Here is a 19,176-nt window from a genome sequence, read left to right as displayed (position 1 = left end):
AGGGCCGGCGGAAGCACTAGGCGAACTAGGCGGTCGCCTAGGGCGCCAGCTTCCCGGGGGCGGCACTGCCCCGGTAAAATTAAGAGAGCCGCGCTCAGCCACTGCCCCGGTAAAATGAAAAGAGCTGCATTAAGCCGCCGCCCCCCCCCCCCCCGATAAAAATAAAAGAGCCGCTGCCGGCAGCCCGCCCCAAAAGACCCATCTGACCTCCCCCAGCGGTTCGCGTGCTCCCGGTCTCTCCCGCTGCTCTTTCTTCCCTGCTGCCGTTGCCGCCGGGCTATCAGCACGTTCAAGCCCAGCGGGAACGGCAGCAGTGCAAAAAAAAAAAAAAAAAAAAGCTGTGGCATCCGCGGCTGCCCTTTTCTTCCTCCCGCGCCCCCCCCCCCCTGACCCGGAACAGGAAGTGATGCACGGGAAGGAGAAAGAGCGGTGCCGCATGAAAAAAATAGCGGCGACAGCAGCATTGGCCCCCGAGCAATTGAAGCAGCCGGTAATCGGGAAAGGAGTCAGCAGCATGAGCCTCCCGCGGCCGATGGGATTCTTCCTTTTTGGCCTGCGGGGGCTGGAGGAGGAGGCTGTTGCAGCTACCATTTGTGCTGGGGGGGGGGGGAGGAAGTGAGTGAGAGAAAGAGAGAGAAGCAGCCAGCCTGCCTGTGTGTGATTGAGAGAATGTGTGTGTGATTGAGAGCCTGTGTGTAAGTGAGAGAATGTATTTGATCGAGAGCATGTGTGTGTGATTGAGAGAAACTGGTCAGAGAGCTGATGTATGTGTATATGTGAGAGACAATGAAAGTGACTGCTCAAGGAGATGACTGATGTGTGAGAGTGTGAGACAGTCAGGGATGTGACTGATGTGTGTGTGTGTGTGTGTGTGTGTGTGTGTGTGTGTGTGTGTGTGTGTGAAAGAGAGAAAAAACATGGAAGTGAGAACTCTGGGTATGTGAGAAAGCATGGGAGTAAGAAGCCTGGTGTTGTGGGGGTGTATGTGAAAGAAAGCATTGGAGTGAGAAGCCTGATTAATAAGAGAGAGCATGGGAGTGGGAAGCCTGTGTGTGTGTGCATGTATGAGAGAGAGACTGGTTGGTAAGGTGACGGTGTGACTGGTGTGTATGTGAATGTGAGAGAGAGAGAATGTGATTCAGGGAATGAGAAGCCTGTGCACCTGGAGAGCGAGCATGGAAATGAGAGAGAGACTGGTGTATGTGTGTGTGTGTGTGTGTGTGTGTGTGTGTGTGTGTGTAACAGAGAGAAAGTGATTATGGGAATGAGAAGTCTGTGCATGTGAAGAGAGTGAGCATGGGAGTGAGAACCTGGGTGTGTGTGAGACACAGCATGGGAGGGAGAAGCCTGTACATGTAAGACAGAACAGGTGACTGGTGTGTGTTTGTGTGTATGTGAGAGAGAGAAAGAAAGTGATTATGGGAATGAGAAGCCTGTGCATGTGAAGAGTGAGCATGGGAGTGAGAAAGCTGGGAGTGTGTGAGATACAGCATGGGAGTGAGAAGCCTGTATATCTGAAAGAGAACATGGGAGTGGGAAGCCTGTGTGTGTGTATGCATGAGAGAGATCAGGTGACTGGTGTGTGTGTTTGTGTATGTGTGTGAGAGAAAGAAAGTGATTATGGGAATGAGAAGCCTGTGCATGTGGAGAGAACAAGCATGAGAGTGAGAGACTGGTGAGTGTGTGTGAGAAAGAGAAAGTGATTATGAGAGTGAGAAGCCCATATATGTAAGTGGAACACGGGAGTGGGAAGCCTGTATGTGTATGGCATGAGAGAAACTGTTCAGGAAGGTGACTGGTGTGTTTGTCAAAGACTGGGAGATGATTGGTGTGTGAGAGACAGAAACTGGTCATGGGGGCATGACTGATATGGTGTGTGTGTGAGAGACATGGGCCTTAAGGAAGAGGATCATGAGTATAGAGCTTAGCCACTACTGCTGCTTCTGGTGGGTACTACAGCCTGCATGGAAGAGAAGTAAGAGAGCTGCTGGAGGGGGTAAGTAAAGATGGCTTTTTAAGTTTATTTTTCTTGATTGACTGCCATTTTAATTATTTAATATTATGTGATGTGTCTGCTTTTTTTGTTTGAGCAACAAGTATAGCTTTGGTTTATGTTTATGTTTATTTATATTTATTTATTTATAAAAGTTTCTATACCGTCGATAAGACAAATCATCTCAATGGTTTACATGGCATAAAAATGTCAAATAAGTGTTCTGTTATAAATACAGACTTCGTTATTTTCATTAATGCACAATGTAAGTTAATTGTGTGTGGAGGCGGGGGGGGGGGGGGGGGGGCAGCATAGCTGACGTTTCGCCTAGGGCGCCTAATACCCTTGCACCGGCCCTGAGCACATTGCAACAAACTGACAACATTCTTCACAGATAAGATTGCTCATATCTGATCAGACCTGGACAGGATCCCAACAAAGATGACATATAATACACAATTCACCACATCATCCCACTCTCTATCACATTCCACCCACTTTGAATAAAAGACATCAATACTTTTATCAGTACTTTTAAAGCTCCAACCTGCCAGGGTGATCCTTGCCCATCTTGGATAATTAAACATGCAAAATCAGGGCGTTTAAGTCACCTCCAAGCATCAGAAGTCCTTTTACCAGACTGCATAAATAAAGCAAGCATAAAACCGACATTAATGAAACCCAATCTAGATCCTAATGACTTGAACAATTAACATTCAGTGACCAACCTGACTTTCCATAGCAAAATAATTGAAAAGGCAGTATTATTACTAGGGGTGTGCATTCGTTTTGAACTTAAATGTAAAACACTACTTTTTTTTTTTTAACTTAAAAAAGTGATGAGGCGAAAACAATCGGATTTCCAACTTATTCAACATAGCTATGTTGAATACGTTGGAAATCGCGATTGTTGATCCAAAATAAAAATTTAAACCCCTCACCTTCCTTAATCCCCCCCCCCAAAGACTTACCACAACTCCCTGGTGGTCTAGCAAGGAGTCAGGACACCATTTCTGAACTCCTTTGCGAGGAGCACATGACGTCGGCGCCACGTCGGAGTGACGCAGCGTCACGTGATTCCCCGCGGGTTCGCTCCGGGACCCTTGTTCGACCCAAAAGGAACTTTTGGCCAGCTTGGGGGTGTCAGGAGGCCCCCCCAAGCTGGCCAAAAGTTCCTTTTGGGTCGAAAGAGGGTCCCGGAGCGAACCCGCGGGGAATCACGTGACGCCGTGTCACTCCGACGTCACGTGCTCCTTGCAAAGGAGTTCAGAAATGGCGTCCTGACCCCGCTGGACCACCAGGGAGTTTTGGTAAGTCTTGGGGGGGAGGGAGATTAAGGCGGGTGAGGGGTTTAAATTTTTATTTGCACATATGGACATAGACTCAACTTATGGAATTCTCCATATGTCCATATTGACCGCAAATGACCCCCCCTTTCGACTTATGGACTTATGAACTTAAACTTTTGGTCTGCACATCCCTAATTATTACACTCTTTGACAGGCAGTCTGGATCCCTACCAATCTATCTTCTTTCCACACTACAATACTGAAGCAACACTAGAAAGTCTAGTCAATAAACTATGAATCTGCCTAGACCATGGGCAATCAGCTCTGTTTATACTCCCGGATCTATTAGTAGCATTTGACATGAAAGATCACTTACTTCTCATATCTCACCTAAATGACCTTAGACTAATGGGCCAAGAACTAGCCTGACTCTCATCCTACCTACATAACCATATCCAAATAGTCTCCCTTTGATCAGCTACCTCAAACCTCCTATCTGTGATGTGCCAGGGTTTTAACCTCTCACCAACTCTATTCAATGTCTATATAGTCCCCTTCGGCAAACTCATCAGGGAGCACCAGATCACTTATTACTTATATGCTGATGGCATCTAATTGCTTATCCCACTCAGCCCAAACATTGACAAGGAAATTTCCAACTGAATAGCTGCCTAAATGCAATTGTGAATTGGCTAGATCAAAATAAACAAAACATTAACTCTAAGAAATCAGAAATTCTATAGATTGGCAAAAAGAAATTCACCTTCTGCACCCAAAAGTGGTCCTAGAAGGTATAACTATCATCATTAGGTCTCAAGTCTAAAACTTCAGCATCATTCTGGACACTAAATTTACCACAGAAGCTCAAATCCAAGCTGTAAAGAAAGCTGCCTTCTTCCACCTTAATCAGCTATGTCTCATTCACTCTTTCCTAGATGACTCTGCCTTTGCTACTGCTATCCAAACCAGGGTGATCTCCTGCTTGGATTATTGTAACTTGCTGTACAATGGGATCCCCAACAAACGTAATCATCAACTCCAACTTATTCAAAATGCAACAGCCTGGAGAGCCAGCAAATATAATAATGTCATACCAGTCCTGAAATCACTACATTGGCTTCCTACCTCCTGCCATGCCAAATGTAAAGTTCTGGTACTAGTCTATAAGACCATCAATGGCTGCGCACCAATCCAACTCACCAGCTGCCTCACCCTCTAGACACCTCTCACATACTACACTTTCAACATAAAACACAATTGGTTGTGCTGGCTCCTAAGGAAATGTACCTTGCCTGCACCAGAAAGAGGACCTTCACTGGATATGCCCCTACTCTGGAACTCTCTCTGGAACTCTCTCCTGCCCTGCATCAGACTAGCCATGGCTCTTTTATCCTTCTTGAAACTGGTGAAAACCTGGCTCTTCAATGCAACATTTGGTAAACTCAAAAAGCTAGAACCACTCAAATTCTGTCCTTGCTGAACTCCCTCACACAATCCCAATAAGCATCCATAATGACACCTATTTTGCATTCATGAACCTTTTATCATTAGCCCACACTCTCTCATTATACAACTCTCTATACCAAATACCATTGTATCTACTATATTTGTTATTATCTATATTAGGTACTCACTGTCTCCCTAGCAGACTGTTTTTGTTCTATTACCATTATATATTATCCACATTATGTAACCACTGTCATACTAATTTGATGTAACATGCTTTGAACTCTACTATTGGAAAAACATGATGTAAATAAACAAAGATGATGATGATGTCTATTGCTCTATGTAGGCAAAACAAAAAGAGCTTTCCGGGTTAGAATGTTAAAACAACATAGTTTAAAATTAAAGAGTTTGAATGTACCTTTAGTACAACACTGTTTGACAAATAAGTACAATTTTGAAGATTTAAAGTGTTTCATTTTAGATCATGTGAGAGGGTCACTGAGAGGGTAAGACCAGGAAAAGTATCTTTTACAGCTGAAGCAGCAGTAGATATTTTATTTAAATACTATCGAGCCAACAGATCTAAATATGAACATAGACTGGAGATGTTTTTTGTGAATGAAAAGTTGATTCAATGAAGTAGATTTGATGGTCAGGATTGGTTGGTTTAAGTTGGACCGTCCTGATTGATTGGAAAATTTCAATTTAATTGGCTTTCAGGCTCTATATAGGGAGATGCTAGTTGTTCCACTAGAATGAGAGAAGGGATAAAGGTTAGACTGCAATGTGAGAACTTAAATGTTTTTCTTAATAGTATTTTAAATAAGCAACATTTAATTGTGCTGCCACAGAATACTCTGCTTTCTTTTTTGAATAATGTAGATTTCACACAGAGTTCATTGCATATGACAGTGTTGGTGGAGTTTTAACTTTGAATGTTTAAATTTATGAAATAACATTTCTTGACAGAATTGTCCTAAAGCATTTGTCCTGGCAAAACAGTGGCTACATTGGCGTACTTGAGAGTCAAGCTGATATTGGAATTGGCGTACTTGAGAGTCAAGCTGGATTCATTTTACTCCCAGAAACAAGTAACATTTGGCATGAGAACACTTGAGCTAAACAGCACATTAATTTACATCAGTGTAAGGAGTCATGAATTTGCAATAGTTGTATGAACCCACATGAGACTGAGGATAAACAGTTAAGATAAATTTGAATTATATAAGAACATAAGAACATAAGAAAATGCCATACTGGGTCAGACCAAGGGTCCATCAAGCCCAGCATCCTGTTTCCAACAGTGGCCAATCCAGGCCATAAGAACCTGGCAAGTACCCAAAAACTAAGTCTATTCCATGTAACCATTGCTAATGGCAGTGGCTATTCTCTAAGTGAACCTAATAGCAGGTAATGGACTTCTCCTCCAAGAACTTATCCAATCCTTTTTTAAACACAGCTATACTACCTGCACGAACCACATTCTCTGGCAACAAATTCCAGAGTTTAATTGTGCGTTGAGTAAAAAAGAACTTTCTCCGGTTAGTTTTAAATGTGCCCCATGCTAACTTCATGGAGTGTCCCCTAGTCCTTCTACTATCTGAAAGAGTAAATAACCGATTCACATCTACCCGTTCTAGACCTCTCATGATTTTAAACACCTCTATCATATCCCCCCTCAGTCGTCTCTTCTCCAAGCTGAAAAGTCCTAATCTCTTTAGTCTTTCCTCATAGGGGAGTTGTTCCATTCCCCTTATCATTTTGGTAGCCCTTCTCTGTACCTTCTCCATCGCAATTATATCTTTTTTGAGATGCGGCGACCAGAATTGTACACAGTATTCAAGGTGCGGTCTCACCATGGAGCGATACAGAGGCATTATGACATTTTCCGTTTTATTCATCATTCCTTTTCTAATAATTCCCAACATTCTGTTTGCTTTTTTGACTGCCGCAGCACACTGAACCGACGATTTCAATGTGTTATCCACTATGACACCTAGATCTCTTTCTTGGGTTGTAGCACCTAATATGGAACCCAACATCGTGTAATTATAGCATGGGTTATTTTTCCCTATATGCATCACCTTGCACTTTTCCACATTAAATTTCATCTGCCATTTGGATGCCCAATTTTCCAGTCTCACAAGGTCTTCCTGCAATTTATCACAATCTGCTTGTGATTTAACTACTCTGCACAATTTTGTGTCATCTGCAAATTTGATTATCTCACTCGTCGTATTTCTTTCCAGATCATTTATAAATATATTGAACAGTAAGGGTCCCAATACAGATCCCTGAGGCACTCCACTGTCCACTCCCTTCCACTGAGAAAATTGCCCATTTAATCCTACTCTCTGTTTCCTGTCTTTTAGCCAGTTTGCAATCCACGAAAGGACATCGCCACCTATCCCATGACTTTTTACTTTTCCTAGAAGCCTCTCATGAGGAACTTTGTCAAACGCCTTCTGAAAATCCAAGTATACTATATCTACCGGTTCACCTTTATCCACATGTTTATTAACTCCTTCAAAAAAGTGAAGCAGATTTGTGAGGCAAGACTTGCCCTGGGTAAAGCCATGCTGACTTTGTTCCATTAAACCATGTCTTTCTATATGTTCTGTGATTTTGATGTTTAGAACACTTTCCACTATTTTTCCTGGCACTGAAGTCAGGCTAACCGGTCTGTAGTTTCCCGGATCGCCCCTGGAGCCCTTTTTAAATATTGGGGTTACATTTGCTATCCTCCAGTCTTCAGGTACAATGGATGATTTTAATGATAAGTTACAAATTTTTACTAATAGGTCTGAAATTTCATTTTTTAGTTCCTTCAGAACTCTGGGGTGTATACCATCCGGTCCAGGTGATTTACTACTCTTCAGTTTGTCAATCAGGCCTACCACATCTTCTAGGTTCACCGTGATTTGATTCAGTCCATCTGAATCATTACCCATGAAAACCTTCTCCATTACGGGTACCTCCCCAACATCCTCTTCAGTAAACACCGAAGCAAAGAAATCATTTAATCTTTCCGCGATGGCCTTATCTTCTCTAAGTGCCCCTTTAACCCCTCGATCATCTAAAGGTCCAACTGACTCCCTCACAGGCTTTCTGCTTCGGATATATTTAAAAAAGTTTTTACTGTGAGTTTTTGCCTCTACAGCCAACTTCTTTTCAAATTCTCTCTTAGCCTGTCTTATCAATGTCTTACATTTAACTTGCCAATGTTTATGCTTTATCCTATTTTCTTCTGTTGGATCCTTCTTCCAATTTTTGAATGAAGATCTTTTGGCTAAAATAGCTTCTTTCACCTCCCCTTTTAACCATGCCGGTAATCGTTTTGCCTTCTTTCCACCTTTCTTAATGTGTGGAATACATCTGGACTGTGCTTCTAGAATGGTATTTTTTAACAATGACCACGCCTCTTGGACATTTTTTACTTTTGTAGCTGCTCCTTTCAGTTTTTTTCTAACAATTTTTCTCATTTTATCAAAGTTTCCCTTTTGAAAGTTTAGCACGAGAGCTTTGGATTTGCACACTGTTCCTTTTCCAGTCATTAAATCAAATCTGATCATATTATGATCACTATTGCCAAGCGGCCCCACCACCGTTACCTCTCTCACCAAGTCCTGTGCTCCACTGAGAATTAGATCTAAAATTGCTCCCTCTCTCGTCGGTTCCTGAACCATTTGCTCCATAAAGCTATCATTTATTCCATCCAGGAACGTTATCTCTCTAGCGTGACCCGATGATACATTTACCCAGTCTATATTGGGGTAATTGAAGTCTCCCATTATTACTGCACTACCAATTTGGTTGGCTTCCCTAATTTCTCTTAGCATTTCACTGTCCATCTCACCATCTTGACCAACTGATTTTGCAACAGCTTTTTGGATTTTCTTGGGGAGACAGTCTTTCCAGTTTGATTATGATGCATAGTGTTGCGCTTCCTGGCCGCGTTCACTCCGCGGCCGGGCCTGCTCACCTTTCTCATCCGTCCATGAGCTCCAGGCTCTCACACACCGCAGCTGCAGCCAGTTCGCGGTCTCCCCGGCTCCCCCGCACACAGGCTCCTGTCCAGGCCTCACGGCGGGGCTCGGCGTCCTCCGTGGCATCAGCCCTGCCCCTAGGTGCGCACGGACCGCCCAGCCTCTTAAAGGGCCAGGGGTGGATCCCTCCTTCTTGGCGCGCCCTGATTGATGGCTATATTAAAGAAAGTGGTCTGACACCACTTCCTCACCTTGACAATCGGGTCGAACACTCTGGTGTCTCTAGTTTGCCTTCCAGCATCTCTTGTTCCAGCATCTCTTGTTCCAGTGTCTCTTGTTCCAGCATCTCTTGTTCCAGCATCTCCTGTTCCAGCATCTCCAGTTCCAGTTTCTCCTGTGTCTCCTGTGCCAGCGTCTCCAGTTCCAGCGTCTCCTGTGTCTCCTGTTCCAGCGTCTCCTGTTCCTTTGTCTCTCCATCCCTGGTAGTACCGTTTGGACTGATCTCACGGTACTGACCATTGCTTCCTCCTGACTACTCTTGATTGCTGCCTGGACCTGATCTCTGCCTGTTCTCTGACCACTCCTGATCACTGCCTGGAACTTGACCTCTGCCTGACCACTGACTTCTCCTGATCACTGCCTGGAACAAGGCCTCTGCCTGACCTGACTACTTCCGGATTGACTACAGGTAATGACCGCTGCTTCAGCTGACCATGCTGAACTGTTACGCTGGCCTTGATCCTCGCTATCCACAGACTCTCTGTTCTGGCCTCCTGTGACATTCTTGTTTGGACATCGACCATGCACCCTTGTTCGTGGTGGGCACTCCTTTGCACTTTCTCTCTAGGAGATCTGGCGAGGCCCACCTAAGACCAGGCGGCCCAGGTAACCAAGGGCTCAACCTAAGGAAACCCCAGGTTGCTATTGGTGAAGCTCCAGCTAGCTTCTGTCTCCTCCTTTGATCCGCATCCTGGTGGCAGGCCTTCTCCAGGTCTGACCGGAGGGCCGTACCAATCCTGCACCAGACCAAGGGTCCACCTCCACCACAACACATAGTAAATCATTAACATTGTTACAATAGGATTATGAAAGTGCTCTTTAAAATATACCTTTAAAAAGAGGTTTTTATGACCAGTGATTAAAGAGGTGTCAGTGGAAAAGGGTAAACAGTGGAGTGCCTCAGGGATCTGTACTTGGACCGGTGCTTTTCAATATATATATCTAACTAGATAAATGAAGCTTGACCGACGTGCCCGCAAATGCGCAGTAGAGAGCAGCTCTACTGCGCATGTGCGGGCGAGCACGTCAGTCTTAGGCAGCGTCAAAAAAAACCAAAAAACATGGCGGCAGCGGTGGTAGCAGCGGCAGCGGGCAGCGGTAGCGGGCGGTAGCGGCGGCGGTAGCGGGCGGCAGCGGCGGCGGTAGCGGGCGGCAGCGGCGGCGGTAGCGGCAGCGGTGGTGGGCGGTGGCGGTAGCGGTAGCGGGCGGCGGCGGTAGCGGCAGCGGGGGCGGGCGGTGGCGGCGGTAGCGGGCGGCAGTGGAGGCGGTAGCGGCGGGCGGCAGTGGCGGCGGTAGCGGGCGGCGGTGGCGGGCGGCGGCGGTAGCGGCAGCGGGCAGCGGCAGCGGCCAGTAGCGAGGGAGGGAGGAGAGAGAGAGAGGGAGGGAGGGACGGACTAAGTGGGAGGGATGAAGAGAGAGAGTGGGAGGGAGTGACTGAGTGAGAGGGAGGGATTGAGTGAGGGGGAGGGAGTGAGGGGGAGGGACTGAGTGAGGGGGAGTGAGCGGGACTGAGGGAGAGGGAGGGAGTGAGTGGGACTGAGGGAGAGTGAGTGGGACTGAGTGTGAGTGAGAGGGAGAGAGGGGGAGGGAGTGAGTGAGACTGAGTGGGAGGGAGGGACTGAGTGAGAGGAGAGGGAGGCTGGGGAGGAGTGGGTGAGTGGGTGGGAGGGAGGTAGGGGAGAGAGAATGAGGGAGGTAGGGGAGAGAGAATGAGGGGGAGGTGAGAGACAGAGGGATGTAGCCCGTTTTAACGGGCTTAACGGCTTGTATATATATAAATGATCTGGAAAGGAATACGACGAGTGAGGTTATCAAATTTGCGGATGATACAAAATTATTCAGAGTAGTTAAATCACAAGCAGACTGTGATACATTACATGAGGACCTTGAAAGACTGGAAGATTGGGCATCCAAATGGCAGATGAAATTTAATGTGGAGAAGTACGAGGTTTTGCATATAGGGAAAAATAACCCTTGCTGTAGTTACACGATGTTAGGTTCCATATTAGGAGCTACCACCCAGGAAAAAGATCTTGGCATCATAGTGGATAATACTTTAAAATCATCGGCTCAGTGTGCTGCAGCAGTCAAAAAAGCAAACAGAATGTTAGGAATTATTAGGAAGGGAATGGTTAATAGAACGGAAAATGTCATAATGCCTCTGTATTGCTCCATGGTGAGACCACACCTTGAATACTGTGTACAAATTCTGGTCGCCGCATCTCAAAAAAGATATAGTTGCGATGGAGAAGGTACAGAGAAGGGCAACCAAAATGATAAAGGGGATGGAACAGCTCCCCTATGAAGAAAGGCTGAAGAGGTTAGGGCTGTTCAGCTTGGAGAAGAGACGGCTGAGGGGGGATATGATAGAGGTCTTTAAGATCATGAGAAGTCTTGAACGAGATGTGACTCGGTTATTTACACTTTCAAATAATAGAAGGACTAGGGGGCATTCCGTGAAGTTAGCAAGTAGCACATTTAAGACTAATTGGAGAAAATTCTTTTTCACTCAATGCACAATAAAGCTCTGGAATTTGTTGCCAGAGGAGGTGGTTAGTGCAGTTAGTGTAGCTGGGTTCAAAAAAGGTTTGGATAAGTTCATTAACGGCTATTGATCAAGTTTACTTAGGGAATAGCCACTGCTATTAATTGCATCAGTAGCATGGGATCTTCTTAGTGTTTGGGTAATTGCCAGGTTCTTGTGGCCTGGTTTTGGCCTCTGTTGGAAACAGGATGCTGGGCTTGATGGACCCTTTGTCTGACCCAGCATGGCAATTTCTTATGTTCTTATGTTAATCTAGTCTGTAGATATCTCCTGTTCTGAGGTCTTTTCTATATTTATGAGATAATTTTTTTAATGGTTTCTGAAGTTTTGTTAGGTTTCACTAGAATTTATTCTTCACAAGTCTAATCATAGGGGTAGATTTTCAGAGCCCTGCTCGCCTAAATCCGCCCAAAACCGGGCGGATTTAGGCGAGCAGGGCCCTGCGCGCCGGGAAGCCTATTTTACATAGGCCTCCCGGTGCGCGCAGAGCCCCGGGACTCGCGTAAGTCCCGGGGTTCTCGGAGGGGGGCGTGTCGGGGGCGTGTCGGGGGGCGGGCCCGGTCGTCGCGGCGTTCCGGGGGCGTGTCGGCAGCGTTTTGGGGGCGGGTACGGGGCGTGGCTACGGCCCGGGGGCGTGGCCGCGCCCTCCGTACCCGCCCCCAGGTCGCGGCCCGGCGCGCAGCAGGCCCGCTGGCGCGCGGGGATTTACGTCTCCCTCCGGGAGGCGTAAATCCCCCGACAAAGGTAAGGGGGGGGGTGTAGACAGGGCCGGGCGGGTGGGGTTAGGTAGGGGAAGGGAGGGGAAGGTGAGGGGAGGGCAAAGGAAAGTTCCCTCCAAGGCCGCTCCGATTTCGGAGCGGCCTTGGAGGGAACGGGGGGAGGTAGCGCGGCTCGGCGCGCGCAGGCTATACAAAATCGATAGCCTTGCGCGCGCCGATCCAGGATTTTAGTGGATACGCGCAGCTCCGCGCGTATCTACTAAAATCCAGCGTACTTTTGTTTGCGCCTGGAGCGCAAACAAAAGTAGGCTGTTCGCGCTCGTTTGAAAATCTACCCCATATTGAGTAAACATTTATAATCAAGCAAAGCTTTTGATACTGTCCCACATAGGAGTCTCATAGATAAACAGAGCAGTCTAGGGGAGGGACCTAAGTTAGCTGATAGGATTTAAAACTGGTAGAGGGACAGATAACAGCATTATTCAGGCTGAAAAAAGAAAAGCGATGACTGGAGTGCCTCAAGGATTTGTCCAATATCTTTGTGAAGAATATTGCGGAGGTGTTAGAAGTATAATTTGCCTTTTTGAAAGTAACACTAAGATCAGCAACAGAGTGCACACCCTTGAGGGTAACAGAAGAGAGAGAGATAATAGAGATATTGAAAGATCTGAAAGATATTAATAATGCATAATAAGTAAATCTTTTTTCAGTAGAAACAAAGTTTTATTGTATTTTTTTTTTATTTGATTTTTGTTTATATCTGTTTTATTGTTTTTACTTCACTTAGCATGACTTTGTTATAGGTGGATGATAAATATTTTAATAAATAAATAAGAGTTTCTAATATGGGATTCAAGGGTGAAGATTCACTAGTCAGGAAATAGTTTTTCAAGGAAAGAACAGTAGGTGCATGGAACACACAAATGAAGCAGGTGGTGGAAGCTAAAATAGTATTGGACTTCAAGAAGGCATGGGATAAGCACAGAGGATCCTTAATTGTATAGAAGTGAAGTGATAGCAGAAGCACGGCAAAGCAGTGAATAAGGTTTTAAAAGTGCCCTACTTGAATGATTCAATAACTAGCATTTGGGCTGCCAGAAAGAATTGCAAGTGAGTAATATGAAAATTAGAAAACCTAAGAGAAGTACAGGCAACCAAGCAGCGTGTCTGTCTGGCAGGCTGGGATTGTATAATTAACTAACAGTTCAATCTATCTAGTAGGCTGCTGGATAACTAGATATTCTAGCAGAAATGCAGGCACTCACAGGCCTGTCCAGCAGGCTATGAGGATCTTAAGAGGCCAGATACTCGTACAAAGACACATTAGCATTGGTACTTATTTAGATTAATACAAAGCTTTGTGAAAGGAAGGGTTCTGGGTGTGAACTAAGCTGGGGATCTTGTGTGGTTCTCTATTGAAAATGATTGAAAAGAAAGGGGAAGATGATAAAAACTATCCATTAGTGTCAGCAGCAGCAACAGGGTATCCTTGGTTTATGCAAATTTAGAAGATGGTTCCAAAAGCAGATGTCAAGCTATTTTCATTGTTTGGGAAGGGTGTTTAAATCTTATTTTAAATGATTTTATTGTAATTTTTAAGTTTTGTGTTATTTGTTTATGTACATCGCTTTGGAAGATTTTATTGTAAAAACTGGAAAGCAATTCATAAATTTTATAAATAAATAAATAAGGGGCTACGCTGGATGACTGGCAGCTAGGATTTATTCTTAACAGTGAGGGTAGAAATAACTGGGCAAACTGGATAAGCTGATTGGTCTTTTTGCAGCTGTCATCTATTATCAACAAAATATTTTTCCATAGACAGAGAATGAAAGAAATGCCTTCGTACTAGAGGCCTTGTGTCACTATTAGACCAGAGCTGATATACTTATTAATTCATGCACTGTATTCAGTTAGTATTTCTTTAACACTTTGGAAGATGCTGCTATAGATAATGTCACTTTTAATGATGCCCAGCAGCTCATTAAGTCCATATTGCATTTATGCATTGCAAGTAATGATGTGCAAATAGCAGTTCTCCAGTTTCACCACTTAAGAATAAGTGAAGCATAATTGATAGAGCCTTACACTAGATTAAAATTATACTATGTTCAGCCTATATATTTATAGACTATGCACGTCTCCCACCCTCATTTTAAGCCATTACAATATAACATTGTTTTTCTATTAAACTCCAAATAAACATATTCAACAGGATTGAATAGGATGGATTAGGGAAAAAAAACAAGTCACCACTGATTCATCATGAAGAAACATCTCCAATGAGAAAAGAGTAAGAAAAAACCCAAATCATTCCACCCTATAAATGGCAAGGAAGTTGCAAGAAAAAAGTGGTCCCAGGTGCCACAACTCATTGCTATAAATGGAAGTCTTCCTTCTAAATGAGGGAGTTCATATATTTAGTGCTTTTTCTTCTTTTGTGGGGGAGGACTTTGTGTGTCTTGTCTCCCCCTCCCTTTAATTGTAGACTTGTCACTCTCCCATGGTTATTGTCTATTTTCTTGGATTAGAATGGTTTGTTCTATTTTACCTTTTTTTTAAAATATAAATTTAGTAAGGAATAGAGGAGTTTTCTTGGTTTGCTTATATGTAAATCTATTTTGAAATTAATAAAAATAAAAACAAAACAAAAAAATTCTATTAAAACAGCTAAACTTCAAGAAGTAATAGTAACAAGAAAGTTACAGCTGTCTATATAAATTTAGGTGAAACAAGGAAGGTCAGAAGGAGTCATGCATTGCATTAAGCCCTAATCATTTCCTGAACCTAACCGGTCCCTCTCATTTAGAGGAGCTCAGGGGCACTGGCATGGCTCTTGAATCACAAAGCTGCTGGTTCAAGCGTCCACTTGGTGAATTGCAAAAGTAGGCAAAGCATCAGTACCAGCCAATTTACACAGAAATGGTAGGGAATGGATGGAACACTAACCCAGAAAACATGGTGGAGGTTAAAATAGTAGAGGACTTCAGGAAGGCATGGGATAAGCATAGAAGATGCTTATTTGTAGAAAGAGAAGAGATAACAAAAGCATGACCTAGCAATATTGTTTAAAGTGCTGTACTCAAATGACCCAATGAGTGTTGGGACTGCCAGAATGCATGGCAAGTGAGTAATATGAAATGTTAAAGTCCTAGCAGAAACATAGGCAATCACGTAGCTAGGTCCATGACAGGTTAGACAAGGAAATTGGAAGGCCACAGGCTGGATGTTCAAGCAATAGTCATGCTTGTATTGGTACATATTTAGATTATAATAAAGTTTTGTGATTTGACATGGGGACAGAGAGGCACCAAGTGTAAATTAAATGGCAGCTGGGATATATTGTTAATAGTGTGGTCAGGAATAACTGAGCAGACTGGATGGGCCAATTGATCTTTTTCTACTACCATATACTATGTAACTATGAATTGCTATGGTAAGAGGGGAACCCCCTCCTACAACACATCGATTGCTTACCTATGTTCTTCATGTAATCCTCAAAACCTTCACTGGAGATCAATTTCCAGGTCCCTATGAAACGCTCAACCATTCTGGCAGATTTACAGGCAAATTACCTTCAAGGAGAATCCCAGCAGATGTTGATCATTCAGGAGAAGAATGATGGCATGAACTGTAGAAAGAATGGCTTCTTTTTAAAGCTGCATCTACTGGTGGTCTGTGCCTATCAGGTAGGATCAATGGTCAAATAAAACATCACCCAGAGAGTTATTTTCAGCTCCCTTCCCCTAATCTCACTTTCTGCATGGAGGCTGAGGTAACACTTTATAAGGGGCTTCACTCCTGCCCTAGTGGAGAGAAGCCCTTGCCCAACTGCCAATGGATTCCATTGATGTTTCTCTACTTACAGATGCTATTGTCAGTAAGTGCGTGTATATAGATAGATAGAGAGATAGATGTAGATATAGATACTGTATATGGTACACACCCACAATTCTTTCCCAGATCATAGAATCATTTATTCTAAAAGAAAATATGCAGAGGCAGGCTCTGTATATTTTATCGCTGTGGACAGTGATGTCTCTTTTTTTGTGCAAGAGCGAAGAAGGCACACACGTGTTTTTTGTGTTTTAAAGTCCTGATTTTGAAGCCATATAAGGCTTATTTTTGTTTTCTCAGCCTGTCACAAACTTATTTTATTTTATTTTTTATTTTAAAATTTAAATAGTTTTCTTAAACACATTTCCATTTATTTTTTTCACTTTCCTTGTTTCTTTTTTTCCTTTATACCTTAGTATAGATTAGGGATGGTTTAGGATTGGCAATGCATTTCATTTAAGAAATAAGGCCTAATTTTGCAATGCTTTATTAGTTCAATCAAGACTAGTATGAAGAATTTTTAACTTGGGCATCTAACCCCATATGATCCTTACTGGATTAATAAAATAAGTGTTGCCAGAGCCATCTAACCCCATATGATCCTTACTGGATTAATAAAATAAGTGTTGCCAGAGCCAGAAGCAAATAATGAATTTTCCTAGGACAGCAGGTCTCTGGCCCCATCTCCAGGCACAGTATCCCCGCTATCAGAGCTAGAGGTGGAAACTTGCAGAGGCTCAGGAACAGCAGACTTCCATGGAGCAGAGACCAAAATGTGAGAGCCGGAGGGAAGAATCCATGAGAGACTAGCAGAAGAAAGAATAAAGAGAATAAGAGATGGGGCAAGGCACAGTTGCCAAGTAAACCAATTCAAGGAGGAAGACTTTTGCCCAGCCCTGGTTTTTTAACTCCAATTCCAATGTATTGACACTTCTGGCAGGGAGAAAAGACAGTGGAGAGAGGCACAGAGAAAGAGTCAGAGACCAAGCATGAAAGAAACTGCTGATAAGGATGGCAAAACCCAATGCTGCTTACTCTGCTAGGAAGCTTTGACTAACCCAGAATGTGGTAGGGGGCCTTGTAGTTAATATAAACCAAGTTTCAGTTAAAATTTACAAAATAGGAACCAATAATTTAAACAGTTAAAAACTTACCTCCTGACTGAAATGTTATTTCATAATCTACCTCCCTAAACTCTTTAACTAATAAACAATTAAGTTGCTAGGAGATAAGCGAAGCCAATACTGTTCCTTGGTTTATAGCCTTTAAGTGACTGAGCCAATTAGAATCATTCTATCATTCAACAATGGCAATGTGATAACCAATAGCGTGAGCTGAATGTTGAACTTGGTGGCCAATTAGATTACCAGTTTTTCAGAGCCTATAAGTGAATGGTAGCCAATAGAAAAGCTCTACTAATTCAACAACTGGATGACTGAGTTCAGAAGCAGCTGTTTGAAGAAGAACCAATGAACAGTGTTTCTTCATGGAGGGACAGCTGAGCCCTGCTCCACATTCCTTTTACCTGTAGCCTTTGAAGTTTCATTTTTATAATGTCAGGACTTTGAATCTAATGCATTCCATTCTGATGTCCCACAGCTAGAAACTAGAGAAGTGAAATTTTCTCAAGCAGTGAGCGATAGCTCTTACTCTAGACATTCTCAGGGAAGGAGGCAAAGCTAGAAGCCTTAATAATTGGTGCTACTGCTCACAAATTTTAAACTTGTGCTAATTCAATCCCTTTTTGTATCTGTTACCATGTGTCTAGTATATGCACACTCATTTTTCAGGAAAGGAGCGAGTCCTTTCTCTGGGTTCAGGAAAGTTCCAGTTTTGGGTTGTCCAGAAGGGACCTAGGACCCACACACCAGTTTGCTGTGATTTCTTCAAGGAAAAGTTTTATAGTGTCTTGTCCAGTCAGAATAACAAGGTGCCAAACAGATATTATACATTAGGGAGAAAAGGAGACTCTGCCAGCCTGGTAGTTCAAAAAGAGAAAGAGAAAAGGAAAAGAGGCTGTCTTGCTAAGGAGAAGGACAGCTACATTGGATTTTAGGTACAAGGGGCCCTGAAGAGAATAGGTTATTCCCTGAAAATATTCAGTAGAAGATCGATTCTAACTGTGAATTTGTATATGGAAAATTGCAGGTTTCTCACCCACTAAATGTACTGTATGCCAAAGTATCACAATTGAAGTTGTTTTGTTACAGTACAGATAATTTGCTGAAATACCTAGTTAAGCATGAAGAGTGTCTTTACAAGTCTAAGTCATTGGACCCTAAAAACCTGTAACTTCTCCCCTGTTTGGGACCAGGGCAATTCTATAATGAGGCAGTGTGAGGCGGTCGTTTCAGATGGCAGAATTTAGAGGCAGCAAAAAATGCCCCCCCCCCCCAAAAAAAAAAAAAAAAAAAAATTACCCTACGTCTGTCTCAGTGCCTCACATATGAAGCAGTAAGCAAAGCGCACATACCACACATTTAAAAACAACAGTGGTGCAGCTCCCATGTCACTGCAGCGCACAGGCTTACTAATTTGTGCTGCTTCGTGCTGTAAAGCTTCACTGTCCTGAGCAAGGTGCAAACTGCTCTGGGTGGGTGCTTCCATTTCTGGCTCTGCCTTGCTCAAGTTTCGGCACCACTTACCATGCATTGCTTACCTGCTGGTTCAGGTGTCTGTCCCCGCGCGATATCACAAGGAAAAAAGGCTAAAAGCACTATTATGTTAAAAAAAGGCTATGATGCACAACATTTCATTGCTCAGCCTACTTCCACAGTCACCTGTCTTACTCAGTGGCCTGAGGGGGCCTGAGGAAAAGGAGGAGGTTAGGGCAGGGCGGAGGCTGGAGGGGAGGGGAACAGGAGACCTGGTTGCAGGCCCTGCTCTTCAGCAGCAGCACTGTGGTGAGCCGGTGACAAACTCCAGCTGCAGCCTCTGAATTTCCTCAAACGCATTCCAGCTCCTCCCTGCTCCTGAAGAAAGAGAGAGCGAGAGAAAAAAATGGTCCTGATAGGAGGGGGGAGTCACAATGACTGAACAGAGATAGAAAAGACAGAGAAACTGGTCTGGAGGAGAGGTT

The 19,176-nt window shown here is 43.8% G+C and overlaps 1 protein-coding gene across 4 annotated transcripts in view; it reads right to left on the bottom strand.

The window, feature by feature from the left end:
* Positions 1-17,342, bottom strand: part of LOC115085479 (myelin P2 protein-like) — a 159,183-nt gene extending 141,841 nt beyond the window's left edge. For 3 of the 4 annotated variants that reach the window (XM_029591551.1, XM_029591554.1, XM_029591553.1), the window contains exons 1-2: positions 17,252-17,342; positions 15,738-15,942 (exon numbers count right to left, since the gene is read on the bottom strand). In XM_029591551.1, coding sequence (XP_029447411.1) covers positions 15,738-15,810 — 73 coding nt within the window. In that variant the 5' untranslated portion in view covers positions 15,811-15,942; positions 17,252-17,342. The remainder of the gene's footprint in view (positions 1-15,737; positions 15,943-17,251) is intronic. The other variant, XM_029591552.1, reaches the window with a different exon arrangement.
* Between the last annotated feature and the right edge of the window lie 1,834 nt (positions 17,343-19,176).

The sequence above is a fragment of the Rhinatrema bivittatum genome, chromosome 2 (assembly GCF_901001135.1).
Source record: "Rhinatrema bivittatum chromosome 2, aRhiBiv1.1, whole genome shotgun sequence".
NCBI classification, from domain to species: Eukaryota; Metazoa; Chordata; class Amphibia; order Gymnophiona; family Rhinatrematidae; genus Rhinatrema; species Rhinatrema bivittatum.
This window is presented reverse-complemented; position numbering and strand designations above follow the sequence as displayed.